This window comes from Anarhichas minor, unplaced genomic scaffold (assembly GCF_050575085.1).
Source record: "Anarhichas minor isolate MPS153535 unplaced genomic scaffold, ASM5057508v1 ptg000026l, whole genome shotgun sequence".
Classification (NCBI taxonomy): Eukaryota; Metazoa; Chordata; class Actinopteri; order Perciformes; family Anarhichadidae; genus Anarhichas; species Anarhichas minor.
Window position 1 is genome coordinate 2,982,904 of NW_027466472.1, and position 15,421 is coordinate 2,998,324.

The following is a 15,421-nucleotide window of genomic DNA, read 5'->3' on the forward strand; positions in this document are numbered from 1 at the left end:
AACATCGTGTTTGTGTTTTGTACTCTTAAAATATAAATCTGCACTCCTATCTTATGGTGAAATAAACACACTTGACAACAGAACTTGATGGGAAAAAGAAGTGTTCAAACATTTATTTTTGTGAATCGGCAGATTCGTTTACACATCACAATATAATAGAAATATACTTTATTCATCCCCAAGGGGAAATTTGTCAAAATGCAAGGACAGGAAGGGGAGTTGGTACAACAGCACATCGTCATTTTGTTAAATAGACAAGATGATAAGAGACTAACAGAGCAGTCCATTCTCCCAGGAAGCATCATTCCTGTAATGACAAAAAAAGGACAATGATGTTACTGCAGAAAGGGCCGGAAACGTACAGCTAAGACCCTTCCCTATTTACAGTGCAACTCTTTGTACTTAAGGTGTACCAGCACAGTATGTTCTGATACATAGGCCTACACGTAGGTACGAGGGAACAACTTGTGATGTCAGGTAATGAGGGTGTGACAATGTGGGAACTGAATAAAAATGTATACTGTAGGTATTTTTAAAGTATACATTTAGGCACCAGGTACTTCTTCAAATATCACGGCCAGCATGATCATCCTCGAGAAGTCCAGGTCACAAAGGTCCACCATCAACAGCTGCTGTTGTTGTTGTTGTTGTTGCTGAGGGACACTTTGGAAATGATTTGCATATTGTATGTGGTTTTGGCATTAGATGTGCTCCTCCCTTTTCCCTCACTTCACATCTAGTTCCATCGCAGCCTGTCCTTCATTATGTACTGTGCGGGTGTACTGTTAGTCCAAATACTCACACTGTAAGCTGTATTCTAAAGTGCTGCTGCAGAAAGAATACATGATTTATTAAAAAGCATCGTAAATGCCACAGCACCTTCTGTACCTTTAACGTATGAATCGTCAGATTCAACATAACAGCAGTTCACTGTCATGGAGACGATGAGTCAACAGCAGCTCTTTTATGACTCCACTATCTGACCCTTTTCCCCCACCCTGAGGCTCGGTTCTTTACTCTTTTGCTTCTGTCATTTGCGTGGTAAACCTATTCATACAAATATGACCGACATGCTCTGTTCGGTTTCCTCTGAATAAAGCTGAAACAAAGAGAAGTTTGGCTGCAGCTTAAAATGAACAACATGAGCTATGAATGACACAGCACACACAAACCGGTGAGGTGTGTCACACCTGATTAAAACTGGTACTGAGGGTGAGACCTGTTCCACCAGTCTTGTTTTAGACCTTGTTCTACGCACACCGACCTTTGGTGTGAGGTGTGACGGGTATGTTACCTGTTGAGCTCCATTTTATTGCTTTTGAAAGGTCTTGAGGTCAACAAACAACGGAAGTGTATCGTGGGAACACATACAAACTGAACACTGGGAGGTGATTAAAGTCTGTGTTAAATTCTATATTAAAAATTGAATTAGCAAGAAATCTCTTAAAATGAACTGCAGAGTTTGGCCTACCTCATCACTGCTGGAGGATCCGCCTGAGGAGGAGGATGATGATGATGAGGATTCGGATCCTGATTTCTTTCCTTCACAATGTTCACCTCTCTTCTTGTCCTTCTTCTTGTGTTCTCGGCCGTGTCCTTCCTTGTGCTTTTTGTCGGACTTGTCTTTGTCAGACTTGCCGTCTTTGTCGGACTTGTGCTTTTTGTCGGACTTGCCGTCTTTGTCGGACTTGTGCTTTTTGTCGGACTTGTCGCCTTTGTCACACTTGCCCTTGCCGCCATCCTAAAAATGACAAAAGCTGACTTTGAATAAATCATTGATTGCGTTGGGTTAGTCTTAAGGGTTGAAGGGACATGAAGCAGATTTAACAGAAGCACTTGCTGTAAACAAAAACAAAAAACAGCTGAAATCACAAGTAGTTGCAAAGTATTACTCCTCAGTACCTGGAGAAGCTCTTGTGAGTATCACCTAGCCTGCATACTCATCTTTGTTATGGACACATACCTTATCCTTGTTCCAGGGCCAAGTAATCTCATCCTTCTGAGCTTCTCCCTTCTTCACCTCTTCTTCCTCCCCACCTAAAGCTGCACACGCGCAAAAGAGACAATTGGTAAACAAAATCCGAGTGACAAAAGCAAACTCTTTACACAACAGCAGTACAGCTAATAGTCTTTGGTTTCACTCTTTTTGTTTGGTAACGCATACATCGGATAATATACGTGGCACGTAGGAGACCTGAAGCTGGCCTAAAATACCTGCTGCTCTTCAATTAGCTTAGAATTTGAAAAATGAGGTCAACCGAGAATAACATCAGACTAACATTCAAAGTCTTCCTCCTAAAATAGTCAACATAAAGTTGAGCCTACCTGAACACAGATCGAAAGACATCGGGACTCCTTTTCGTGCTGCGCGCTTCACCAAACAAATGAGACTCACTCACAAGACACAGGAGGCCTCGGATTGACAGCACCTGAAACACGTGACCCAAAACACGCCCCCCAACCACCGCTCCCGCTGGGTTCAACATTCACCTGCATGTCACATGGCCTTCACATTCACCGGAGAAGTTTTCCAATGCAGGCTGAGAATACAGAGTTGCGAAATGTTTAAGGCTGTGTAGGTTGTTGAATCCCCTCTAGGGGGGGGGGGGGCAGAGACACACCTGGAGAGAGCTCCAATCCCACCCCTCCAAAAGTAGGAGCATCAATACTCCATTGCAAGTAAAATCCCTGCATATAAAGTTAAACAAAAGTTAAAAAAAACAACGAATGCATTAAATAGCATTATGCAGAGCAACCCTTATCAGTCTTTAATATTTTAAATTAACGTTTGAATATCATTATTAAAGAAATGACCTCGCGGTGGATTCAAGGCTTCGTCTGGGGAGAAGGGTGCAATGTAGCACATATAATTCCCAGCTGATGTTATTTCAAAGTGATAGTACACTAACACCAAGACAAAGTAATGAAAATATGGGAGAATTACCTCTAATATAATGTGCAGGCTATAAAATAAAGCAACCCTCGGTCACACCGGAAGTAGTGTTTTCAGTTAGTATTTCACTGGCATACTAAATATTTACACCTTCAATATTTTCACTGTCATTTACAGACTAATCTAAAGCGTTACCAACTGTTTTTGTAAAACAGCCGTTAGAAGCTTTATTCTCATTTCCTGAGATGCAGGAGTACCTGAAGGCAGCATAAACAGGAGACAAGAAACAAAACAAATAGAATCATATTGATTTATTCTGCAGTGAGGATTTTTCATTGTATTTTTTCATGTGATTGTGAAAAAAAATCCACAAATGTGCTTTTTATTAATAAAAAATACAATAATTTTTTTTAAATGGTATAATTATATTCTTCAACTTGAACATTTCCATCGTGACACAATGCGTGTTTACACAGTAACCTCTGTTTTCCACCAGATGAGTCATCAAATTTTTCTTGCATGAAATCAGGGTATCGTTAGGTTATCTCATAACGTTCAACATCCTCCAGTGTCATATAAGCTGTGCTTTTAAAACATATCTGTAACATGTACTTTGATCTATGACATCTCATTATTGCTAAGGCTTGGGGCCTTTCAATAGGTCACTAGAGGTGAGATGGGAGGTGGAACGGGTCCCTCCCTCTCCGTACCTCCGTGGGCTCCCCATCAGTGATTCCATGGGGCTGGGAGGTCTGCGATTGGGGGCCCTATCTCCAAAATTCAGTGTGGAGCCAGGGACAGAGGAGCCAGGGACATAGGAGCTATGGACAGAGGAGCCATGGACAGAGGAGCCATGGACAGAGGAGCCATGGACAGAGGAGCCATGGACAGAGGAGCCAGGGACATAGGAGCCATGGACAGAGGAGCCATGGACAGAGGAGCCATGGACAGAGGAGCCATGGACAGAGGAGCCAGGGACAGAGGAGCCATGGACAGAGGAGCCATGGACAGAGGAGCCAGGGACATAGGAGCCAGGGACAGAGGAGCCAGGGACATAGGAGCCAGGGACAGAGGAGCCATGGACAGAGGAGCCATGGACAGAGGACCCAGGGACATAGGAGCCATGGACAGAGGAGCCATGGACAGAGGGCTTGGAGACAGAGGAACCAGTGAAAGAGGAACCAGGAACAGAGGGCTTGGAGACAGAGGAACCAGTGAAAGAGGAACCAGGAACATAGGAGCCAGGAACATAGGAGCCAGGAACATAGGAGCCAGGGACAGAGGAACCAAGAGCAGAGGAACCAGGGACAGAGGGCTTGGAGAAAGCTGAAGTACTAAGAGGATCCAGCTTCACAACAGGTTTGGAGGGGAGCGGCACGAAGGAGACGATAGTAGCAGTGCCAGGAGCAGCACCAGGCTTAGAGCAGCTGCCACTGGGTGAAAGTCCGCCGCCACCTGATCCTGAAACTTCTGTTTTTGGCTCGCCGCTTTGCTCGCCATCAGGGCTTGCCTGCAATGAAATCAATAACCACCACATGAAGGATAGTGTCAACGGAAAATTCGAGTTACGGAAGGTGAATAAGACACTGAGGGGAAGATCACGTCGGTTTTCTTAGCTGGAGGAAATATTTTTCACATCATTTATATTAAGAGAAAACTTACACTCTTTTTCTTCTTGTCAGTTTCACTTCCTGATGAGCCAGAACTCTGAAGGCCAAACAGGAAAAAATGAAGTCATTTTAACTTCACATAGATATAGACAGAGATCATCTCATGATAATCCCATTTCACAAGTATTTCACCTTTTTCTTCTTCTTCTTCTTGTCCTTCTTGTCCTTTTTATTCTCCTTGTCACTGCCACTGCAACCATCAGATGGACCCGATGGACCGGAGCTCGAGTCCTGCTCAAATATAAAGCACGGAACACTCCATCAACTGTGTTTTGTAAAACAAAAAAATTGCATACATGTGTTTCTCCGTACTTTACAATAGTTCACCTTCTTTTTGTCCTTCTTCTTTTTCTTCTTCTTGTCATCATCACTGCTAGAAGAATCAGAGTCCTTGATGGATGCGAATATGGTAATTGTGTTACTGTATCATTAAAGACATCCCATCTTGATATACACAGGGAACGTACAAATATATTAAGCAGGAGGCTGCACTGGACACATACAACACATTCACATTGTTTTACCTTCTTCTTGTCTTTCTTTTTCTTCTTCTTCTTATCCTTCTTCTTCTTTTTCTTCTTATCGTCATCACTAGAAGAATCGCTGGACGATTCAGAAGAAGAATCCTGGACAGAAAGAGAAACAAAAACGTTTAGTCATCACACCACCTCATGCACGCTCACATGGTCATTCAGCTGTTCACGTCACTGACCAAAGATCATCAATAGTACTTTTTACAGGAAATGTCACATATAACAAGTTGTTAATGAACAAATGTTGTAACTCATATAATCAACCAAAAACAAAGGATGAGATGTTCTCACCTTCTTCTTCTTATCCTTCTTCTTCTTCTTCTTATCTTTCTTTTTCTTCTTCTTCTAAAGTAAGAAAAAGACATGTACTCATGATGAATTGTGTTGCCGTTTATCTCTGTTAACTTCGTAAACTTGGTTACTGAGAATAATTCACTAAGTAGGGACCGTAATATCTGTGTGTGTGTGTTTCATCTTACCTTGTCATCGTCACTATCAGAGGAAGAGGAGGAAGAAGAGGAGCCATCGTCAGAAGAGCTGGCCTTCTAGAAAAAAAGGATATCAGTGAGTCAGTCAGTCAGTCACAGAAGTGCATCCAGGTTCATTAAGACTCATTCATTCATTCATTCATTCATTCATACGTTTTCACATGGTTTTACCTTCTTCTTCTTCTTTTTCTTCTTCTTCTTTTTCTTCTTGTCATCTTCACTACCAGAGGAGGAAGAGCTGGAATCCTATAAAGAGAGCAGATGAATACGTATTAACATTAAACAAACACATCTAAAAAAGTAATGTACAGAAGTGTTGTAAACACAAACCTTATCCTTCTTCTTCTTTGTCTTCTTCTTCTTTTTCTTCTTCTTCTTATCCTCTTCACTATCAGATGATGAAGAAGAGGAGTCCTGTTAAGAGAGAGAGCAGAGGATGATATAATAACAGCACAATTACAAAAATGTAATATAGAGGTGTTGTAGACACAAACCTTATCCTTCTTCTTCTTTTTCTTCTTCTTCTTGTCCTCTTCACTATCAGATGATGATGAGGAGTCCTGTTCAGAGATAGGCCGAGGATGATATAATAACACTATAATAACAGCACAAGTACAAAACAATGTAATATACAGACATGTTGAAAACACAAACCTTATCCTTCTTCTTCTTTTTCTTCTTGTCCTCTTCACTATCAGATGATGATGAGGAGGAGTCCTGTTCAGAGAGAGAGCCGAGGATGATATAATAACACCATAATAACACTATAATAACAGCACAAGTACAAAACAATGTAATATACAGACATGTTGTAAACACAAACCTTATCCTTCTTCTTCTTTTTCTTCTTCTTCTTCTTGTCATCTTCACTATCAGAGGATGAAGAAGAGGAGTCGGAATCCTGTAAAGACAGAGAGAGCCGAGGATGATACAATAACAATAAACAATACACATACATAAATATAATATACAGAAGTGTATATTATACAAACCTTATCCTTCTTCTTCTTCTTCTTCTTTTTCTTCTTGTCATCTTCGCTATCTGAGGAAGAGCTATCAGATGAAGAAGAGGAGGAGCTGGAGGAGTCCTATGGATCAGATCAAATACAAATATTCACATTGATTTCCACAAGCAGACAATTTAACTTTTTTAATTCACCAAGCCTGTGTTGTATCTTGCATGCGACAGGTCTGTTGAAGTGATGATGAAGGATGCTCCGTGGACACTGTTCTTGCTGGTATAATCAAGTTTATTACAAACAAGCAACACATGCCATTACAGACGTCTAGATCGTCCGGAGGTCTCAAGTCGAATCCGAAAGTCCCTGCCTCTAGGGCTCTCGCTTCATCTTTATATAGGGTACATGTCATGCAACATAAAGGGCGGAACAATGAGAGAATGTATGTGGCCTCCCCATTCTACACATCCACCCTTCTGCCCCTGGTCTCCTGCACATCTGGTTTTCATCTAATACAACTCCAAGGGGTCTCCACTGTACTGTGTAAGACCTGAAAATATGCAAGGCCTGAAAATATACCACACCTGCACACAGAAATACTCATGGATCCGTTTTATACAAATAAACTAAATTTACTGTGTGCCACGATACAAAAAGGCAACATACAATATACATCCCTATTTATTTGTGTGATATAATTAAAAAACAAAAACATCATCACGGCTCTGTATACCTTCTTCTTCTTCTTCTTCTTATTCTTCTTCTTCTTCTTGTCATCATCACTGTCTGAGGATGAGCCGGAATCCTGTAACAAAACAGAAAAGTTTTTTTTGGTGATGTTGATTATCCTTTATCATAACTATATGTTGCCGTAAATGTTGCATCAGTACACGGTGGTGACAACGTACTATAACAGCTGCAATGCCTCATTCTGCTTGAAAGGTGCAGCATGTACATAGTATAATCACCTTTTCCTTCTTCTTCTTCTTCAACTTCTTCTTCTTATCCTTCTCCTCCCCTCCTTCGCCCTCGTCATCACTCAGGTTGCCTTCCTCAATACCATCGGGGAAGGCCTTTGCTCCCCCTGCTGGACAGGAAGCACCATTACCACCAAACCAACAACACTTTAACAAAGCCTCCAACATACAGTATGTGTGGTGTGTTTAAGAGCCTCGGTAGCACACATACCAGCCATTGCAGAGGACAGTTTGCCTTCTTCTGTTGCTTTCTTGGCCTGTCATGACAAAAGAAAGCAATGACTTTTAGTGCATCTGCGCATACATGTTTGGCACGTACGCATTATGTGTGAGTATTTCACCTTGTCAGCACATTCATCTTTCTTCTTCTCGCCATCAGCACATGGTCCTGCAGCCTCACCATCTGCAGAAAAGTCCAGCAATACTGCATCAACATCACGAACGCAATGATCGAGATGTCTATTTGTTGCTCTGATCATTCTGTCTTTTTATTTTTCAGTCACTTAAAAGTGAAACACTCACCGGCAGCTGAAAGAGCAGTAACACTGCAGAGCTCATTCTGCTCTTCATCCTGTGGAAGTCACAAACACAATCACGCTCAGGTTTACTGCTTAAACTGCACCCTGTACTTCCTCTTAACGGTGCACTGCATGCACACACATAAAGGCTTCTCAGAGGGCGTGTGCACTGTTGGAGAATCTGGTTTGTTTATTTATTACAAGTAATAAATAAGTGAACACACACTGCTTTACAGTTGTGCATTCATTCTTAATTCATACATAATGAAAACTAAGCCTCCACGTGTGCAGAAAAGAAAAAAAAGAAAAATGTATCCTGACTCAGCATTCCTACAATAAGTAGAATGCCCCGCGAGGTTCACGAGAGGAGCAGCCTCACCCCTGACCTGAAAACATACGGAATCATTGAGAAGCTTCAGACTTTTTAAAAAAGGAATACAATAAGGGCTGTTCACCTTTTTCTTGTCCTTCTTCTTCTTTTTCTTGTCCTTCTTCTTCTTCTTCTTCTCATCTTTGTCACTGTCAGAAGATGAGGATGAAGATGAGGAGCTGGAATCCTGTCAAGGAAAAAACAACACCTGTTAATCTCTACAGATAAAGAATCAGTCATCATAGTTGTATATGTATTACTGTATACTTTCTGCACAATCCTTCCAATCTTAATTGACACAGTAAGTAACAGCAGCACTTTATGTATTTAGAAGCAAGAGGTTTGCGTTACCTTTTTCTTGTCTTTCTTTTTCTTCTTCTTCTTGTCCTTTTTCTTCTTTTTCTTCTTGTCATCCTCGCTGTCAGAGGAGGATGACGAAGACCTATCTGAGGAAGAGGAGCTGGAGTCCTTTGAAAGAAGAACAAAACAATTAAAGAATCCGTTTTGATCATTTGTATTTACACACGTCAAACAGACAGTTGAAACCAAACAATATTGCAACTGCATAGAGTCAAACAAATCATACCTTCTTCTTCTTCTTCTTCTTCTTCTTCTTCTTCTTCTTCTTCTTCTTCTTTTCATCCTCACTGTCAGAGGATGAACTGTCAGATGAGGACGAATCCTGGGACAGAGGAAGTATGGTAGATATTCAATAACATAATAAATGTAATTCATATTTTAATGTTTCATTGTTTTCATTACATGTAATATTTAATGACGTGAGCTTGTCCAACAAAACAGTTACTTTTGCCCTTCCAAATTTAAAGTATATTATTGGGCAGCACATATACCCAGCATCCTGTACCAGCCCCGTTATGATTATGGCCTGAACGACTGGGACCCTACTTGTTGCAGATGGAGGAAACTTCGTTCAGACCAGCAGTACGGCGCTGGCCTGCGCCTGTCTAATCTAATTCATATCCCTGTATTTAATCAGTGCTAATATGGAAACAGTCTAAATGCCACTACAGAGTTCAAGCAATTCAAATACTTTCTCCTTGCAACAACCCAGTTTTCCCTCGGTCTCTGGATGATAATGTCAGTAGGATGTGGCACAAGAGAGGATTTACAGCATTTTAAAAAAATATAGAAAAAACGCTGGCCCTTGAAATTCGAACTCCCCTGAACTCCCCATTTCAGTTCTGTACAGTCCTCTCATTTCCATGAAAACAATAAAAACTAAGCTTAAGAAATAAACAGTTATTATTGTATAATCTGATGTATTGTTGAAAATGTGTACATACCTTCTTCTTTTTCTTCTTCTTTGTCTTCTTGTCCTTCTTCTTCTTCTTCTTTTTCTCTTTCTTCTTGTCATCCTCGTCATCTGACGAGTTGAAATCCTGAAGCAAGACAAGGACAAACATTCCATGATGACTACTCTACCAGCAAACAGCATGTTGTAAAATAGAAGGTTTAATTAATCTCTCTCACCTTGCTTATCTTCATACCGTCTGCACACTGCTGCTCCATTTGGCCACCAGGACCTGAGAACATTCAATAAGTTGAAAATAACAGTTCCACGCTTTGTCAGCTGAGAGACATTTCTTTAATCAAATGGTCGGCAGAATAAAAAAGGATATTTATAGACAATCAACACAATTGTGAATATTTCATAGACTTTTGTTTTACTACTGTAGAACAGGACCACATGGCCGATAATAAATATCAGACTGTGCATGTCAGAGTTTGACCGACTGGTGGCTTAGTCTCTTCTGTGTCATTGTACACTTAATTAAACTGTCAGTCCAGACCATTATGACCAAATAATGAGCGAATGTGGGTGTCTTGAGAGGCCGTGTTATGACCGAAGGCTCTGAACTCACTTATAAGACAAGCAAGACTCCGTCTACAATACATGCCCACCAGGCTGACCTCTAACCTACAATACTCGAAGTAATATAACGAGCGATGAACTGAAATCAACTTCTTGCAAAGAACCTGAGAAATGCTTTTTAAAGATTTTGGAATACAAGCGTACATGCAAACGTACATGGGGTGGGGAATATGATAAGCAGTATTTGTATTTATTAAGGAGAATGCACAGAACCAGGAAAGACATTATCCTCTTGAGAGCATAATAAACCAGTTTCACATAATAATAAATGAGAAACGTTGTGTTGCACTTACTCGATATGATGACAGTGTCGTACCAGACGTTCTCGCCTTCTTCGATCTTCTTCCTCTTCTTTTTCTTCTTCTTGTCATCCTGCGAGGACATGTTGATTCTTTCACAACAGTACGTTTGGATATTTAAAAACTTCTACTGTATGTCTCCTCGTGTATGAAGCTTGTTTGAAAAGTGAGTGTTGCACTTGCGAATACTGTATATATCAGAATCAGGATTGGGTGTCACCTACTAGTTACCCATTAAGAATTCTCTGCCTTCACTACAGGTAGATAACAAACATTCACACCTTTGGAAATGCAGCAAAAAACAATACACGAGTGTTGATATGCACAGATTGTATGAGTGGCTATCATTACACACATACTGGATGCATAAGCATACAGTATATGCAATTGTAATGATGTGACATGATGTGACATGCTGTGGTAGATATAGAAGTTGTTTAACACATTGTCAATGGGTGTGTTCCTGTCCTGTCAGTTACCACCTGCTATCGGATCCTGGAGCCTCCGCCCACAGCCCAGGGTGAAATGCATTCCAATGTCGTACACCTACTTTTCCCATTTTCTACTCTTGTGATTCATTTTTTTGTCTCAACGCTTTTTTTTATTGCTAAGCGGTAAGTGCGATCAGAGGTACACCGATGGGCGGTGGCCCATTTGTGGGATGCAAACTCAGTTGGCGTCTCTTGCGTTAAAAGCTCGTCGCTGGCTTTTCCTGAATCACCTGATTTTCCACCCACGCCCTTTAGAGAACCAGCAAGACATCACGCCATCGTGTGACTGCAGTCACTCCAAGCTAAACTAGACAAAAGAGGTGAATACTGACGCAGATAAGTTTTGGATTAGAGCTAATTCAAAAGCTGAAACTCTTGACAATTCACGCCTGGGGAAGGTTGATTTGCTGATCCCCTAACTTGCCAAAAGACATAATAAAAGCTCCTTTTTTAGGTTTCTAAATACGGTCAATTTGAAAGCCATTCCCGCCTAAATATTCTCATAACAGAGTGTATTGTTAGCTTTGACACTATCCTCACCTGAGGCAGTGACATAGTTAGAAGGGACGATCAATCCCCTGTGAGCTGATGGGAAATTGTTTGTGCTTGTGGCCAAGGACTTAATTTAGCAATGGTACAGGAAAGACTTGTGAAGGATTTACATAAACAAAACTGCATCGTAAAAAACCGTCACTCCGACAAGTCTCTTGAGCTCGTTTTGAAAGGAAACACGTTGGTTTCAACTGAGAGAATCCTGGGAGCTGTGCATCAAGCATCACACACTTTGCAAAACAAAACATTTTCCTTGTCACGAGTGAGTCTCAGGCAGGGCTCTGTGGTTTTGAAATGCATGTTATGACAGCAGTGTGTGCGTGACGTGTTAGAGCAAGACAGTCATTCTATACACCTATGTGATCCTTGAGCAGCACCTATGTCATAACCGCAACTCACCTCGCTGTCACTCTCTGAAGAGCTACTGGAGGAGGAGGAGGAAGATGATGAGCTGGAATCCTGTTAAGACAGAAGCAGGGAAGTTGTTGATCAACTCAATTGAACAGGTTTCTCTACACGTTCCTTTGTGGGTGAAAGTGATAAATGAAAAACTAAACCAATGAGTCACTACAAACACACTGCGGCGAGGCTTAGTCGTAACCGCTGAGAGCAGGCGGTGTAGCTGGCAGCAGAAGGGAGAGGCTCTTCACACACTTATAAAACTGCATAAGCAACCATTTTATCACACAGATGCACAAGAGCACACACACCCATTCCAGCAGTGCCCTGAGCCAATCAAAGCAAAAGTGACAGTTGATCTGCGTAATAAACTAATTAATTCCTTTCATAGTCCTCTCCTGTTTGACCGGCTGTTGCTAGGTGCAGGCCACATTGTACTTCCCTCGTCAGTCAGAAGACATGACTTCTGCCTCACATGTGTGGCCTATAATCAAGGCGACACCCTCAGGAAGCCGTGGGATCGACATGATTTAATCGTATTAGATATGAGGAGACTGTTGGTTGTTCAGCAGCACCGTCCCAACATAGTCTGTTTAACTTTCATTGGCGGAACATGACGAAGAGTTTTCAAGAAAATACTCAATAACATACTTTCTTCTTCTTCTTCGTCTTCTTCTTCAGCTTCTTCTTTTTCTTCTTCTTCTCGTCTTCCTTGCAGATACCCTCATCCTCGCTGTCCGAGGAGGACAGAGAGCTGTCACATGTGTGCAGCTCCTGGTGACAGAGAAAAGAATGATCTACTATGTCCCTCACACAATCTTTAGAATTCAGCCTAGTGGGCATAATTAGACATTAACATTACCGTTACAATTGCTAATCTTTACTTTCATGCAATTAATCATTTTGCAGTTGCCAGTGTAATTCACATGTATCTTTTTATTGTGTCATGAAATCATAACTATAACTACTGTTTTTAATGTTTCAATCAATGTTTTTAATTGTTTTTAAATCTCCTTTTCTTTTGCCTTATGTTTTGATGTTTTTGATGGTTTTATGTGAAGCACTTTGAATTGCCTTGTTGTTGAAATGTGCTATACAGATAAACTTGCCTTGCCTTACAAGTAATGAATAGTTAAGTGTCTTGAATATCTGGTGGAAAAAGTAACATCGGTCCATGCACCTTTTATTCAAATGCCGCTGCTGCTCACCTTTCCATCTTTTTCTCCTGCAGGCTGTCCAGGTTGGCTCTTGTTTCCCTCCACCTTGTCCAGGTCTTCAGGCTCCACTACCTCAGCAAGGGGCTGCAAACCACCAGGAGAGACGGCCGCTGGCTGCTGCACACATGCAGCGCCTGCTCCAACTGGACCTACACAGTACAGGGTGACAGTTTTTACATTTAGAATCCTGTTAGCTCAGCTGATGAGCCACCAGTATCATTATGGAGGATCAGCTGTTGTAGCAACCTGCACTTCCTTATTGTCCAACTTACTTAAACGGACAGTCAGATTTAAAAAAATCAATCATAAAGGTGATGAATTAAAGAAATAGCGCCTGTAGATTGGTTACTTTTTAGTTCCTTTTTCCATAAATCCAGCCAATTGCCTAACTATTAAAACAATCCAGAAAGCTCCACACCCTAACAGTAAAAGGAAAGACGACAAGGTGTTCTTTGTTTTGTGTAAATAGACTATATCTGTCATAGAAACACCTTTATCATAAAAAAGCAACACATGGATCATTAGCTTTCTTGCTGAAACGACAGTCATCTGATGATTAAAGAAAGAGACTAGCCACAATCAAATTAAATACACACTTTGCAAACTAAGTAGATTGCTAAGAAACAACTAATAATAAAAAGACAGCACACCTTTGAGCAGAGAGGACTCCATTATGGTCCAGACCTCTCCTCTGTCAAGGGACCCACGTCTCGTCTGTCGGACCTACCTGTGCACTTTTATGGCAAGTGTGTACATGACGCTTGAGAGTTTTATGGGTGGGGACGTGTCAAGACGTCCAAAATCAAAGAGACTTCCCTTCACAAGTTTCAAAATAAAACCCACATTGAAATACAAGGTTTAACATTACCATGTATGTACCCCTTATAGGCTATATCGAATGGGCCAGTTCAAATCTCATTATCCAGTTCTCTGAGACGTAACTGCTGACAGATTGTACGCTTTTATTTTTATAGGCTATTTTTATGCAGCTGGTTTTATTTTGAAAGCAACAACGTTTTACACCCAGGCCCTGCTTGGTGTTCTAAACGTCCTTCTTTGCTCTTACACTTCTGGCAGGTACTACTTCTGTCGTTGCACTCCAATGGGCTGGGCCTGTCAGTGTACTAAGGCACTGAGTCATTTATCAAAGGGCTCCTCAGGCACTGCTGTCAGGTCACCATTAGACAACAAATACTCTCTCTGACTTGTTGGCCCTGTGGTTGGTTTACCTCAAGCTGTATAAAGAGAGTCGCGTCAACGAAAGTTCAAAATGCTTGATTGCCACGCCATTCACGTAGACTTCAGATAGTTCCAGGAAGTACATGGCGCGCAATTTGAATGCGTAGATATTGGTAGAAATCAGTACAGAGAGACAGAACTGCGATTTTCGCTAATTAGGAGTCAATAAATTAACTGATTTACAATATCCATATAGAGCAACAACACATGTATTAAGTTACATGAATTATGTGGTTTTTAAAAGTTAAATTTGCTAAAAATTTGTGTAATAGTAAGTGTGACATCTAGAGCTCCCTGCCTTGTTGACAAATTTTAGGCTAAAGTTTCCATGTTGAAAGGAACAGTGTGTACGATTTTGGAAGACTCCATGGAAGAGGACCTGCTCCCTATTTAGATATAATATCATATTTAGCGATGGCAACGGCGGCGTATGTACATGCTGCAGCCGGTAGCTCCCAGGAATTTCTTCATGAATTGTTTTTGTTGGTGCAAATTCAGAAAACGCGCTACATCAATGTTCTACTGTTTATGGATGGTTTGTCATGTTTGTTGTGATATAAATGGGCTACAACAGAATTTCGTTGTGCATCCCTGTGTTGCATAATGCCAATTAATGATCCTTGAATAAATGGCTTTATCGACTTTAGTTTCAGGTCATTATACAATAATAAAAACATGGTTATGAATATCGTATTTAATTTCAGCCAATTAATCCCCCTAGATGTTACACACTGTTCCTTTAAAGTAATAGTAAGAATCTGTGTAGTATATAAATATTACAATTATAAATATTGATGTGCAAATGAGTTGAAATTGACTATTATTTATTATGTTTAACAGTTAATTGTTTTATTAATTTATTGGCGGTATGTCACGTGTTTTGATGTAAATATATTGGAGTGGCTGTAATGGCGCTATTGTA

At 40.8% G+C, this 15,421-nt stretch overlaps 1 protein-coding gene across 1 annotated transcript; it reads right to left on the bottom strand.

The window, feature by feature from the left end:
* Positions 1-4,107: 4,107 nt before the first annotated feature.
* Positions 4,108-14,180, bottom strand: LOC142959293 (uncharacterized). The gene is made up of 27 exons (XM_076100538.1): positions 13,911-14,180; positions 13,252-13,409; positions 12,695-12,817; positions 12,044-12,103; positions 10,596-10,674; positions 9,900-9,952; positions 9,713-9,808; positions 8,995-9,090; positions 8,760-8,876; positions 8,494-8,595; positions 8,043-8,091; positions 7,862-7,923; positions 7,732-7,777; positions 7,512-7,627; positions 7,277-7,348; positions 6,577-6,672; positions 6,408-6,485; positions 6,239-6,301; positions 5,915-6,144; positions 5,756-5,830; positions 5,576-5,641; positions 5,388-5,441; positions 5,088-5,189; positions 4,891-4,953; positions 4,696-4,794; positions 4,556-4,600; positions 4,108-4,403 (listed from the first exon to the last, which is right to left on the bottom strand). Exons 1-27 carry the CDS (start codon positions 13,930-13,932, stop codon positions 4,244-4,246), a joined length of 2,382 nt encoding a protein of 793 aa, XP_075956653.1. The 5' UTR covers positions 13,933-14,180; the 3' UTR covers positions 4,108-4,243.
* Between the last annotated feature and the right edge of the window lie 1,241 nt (positions 14,181-15,421).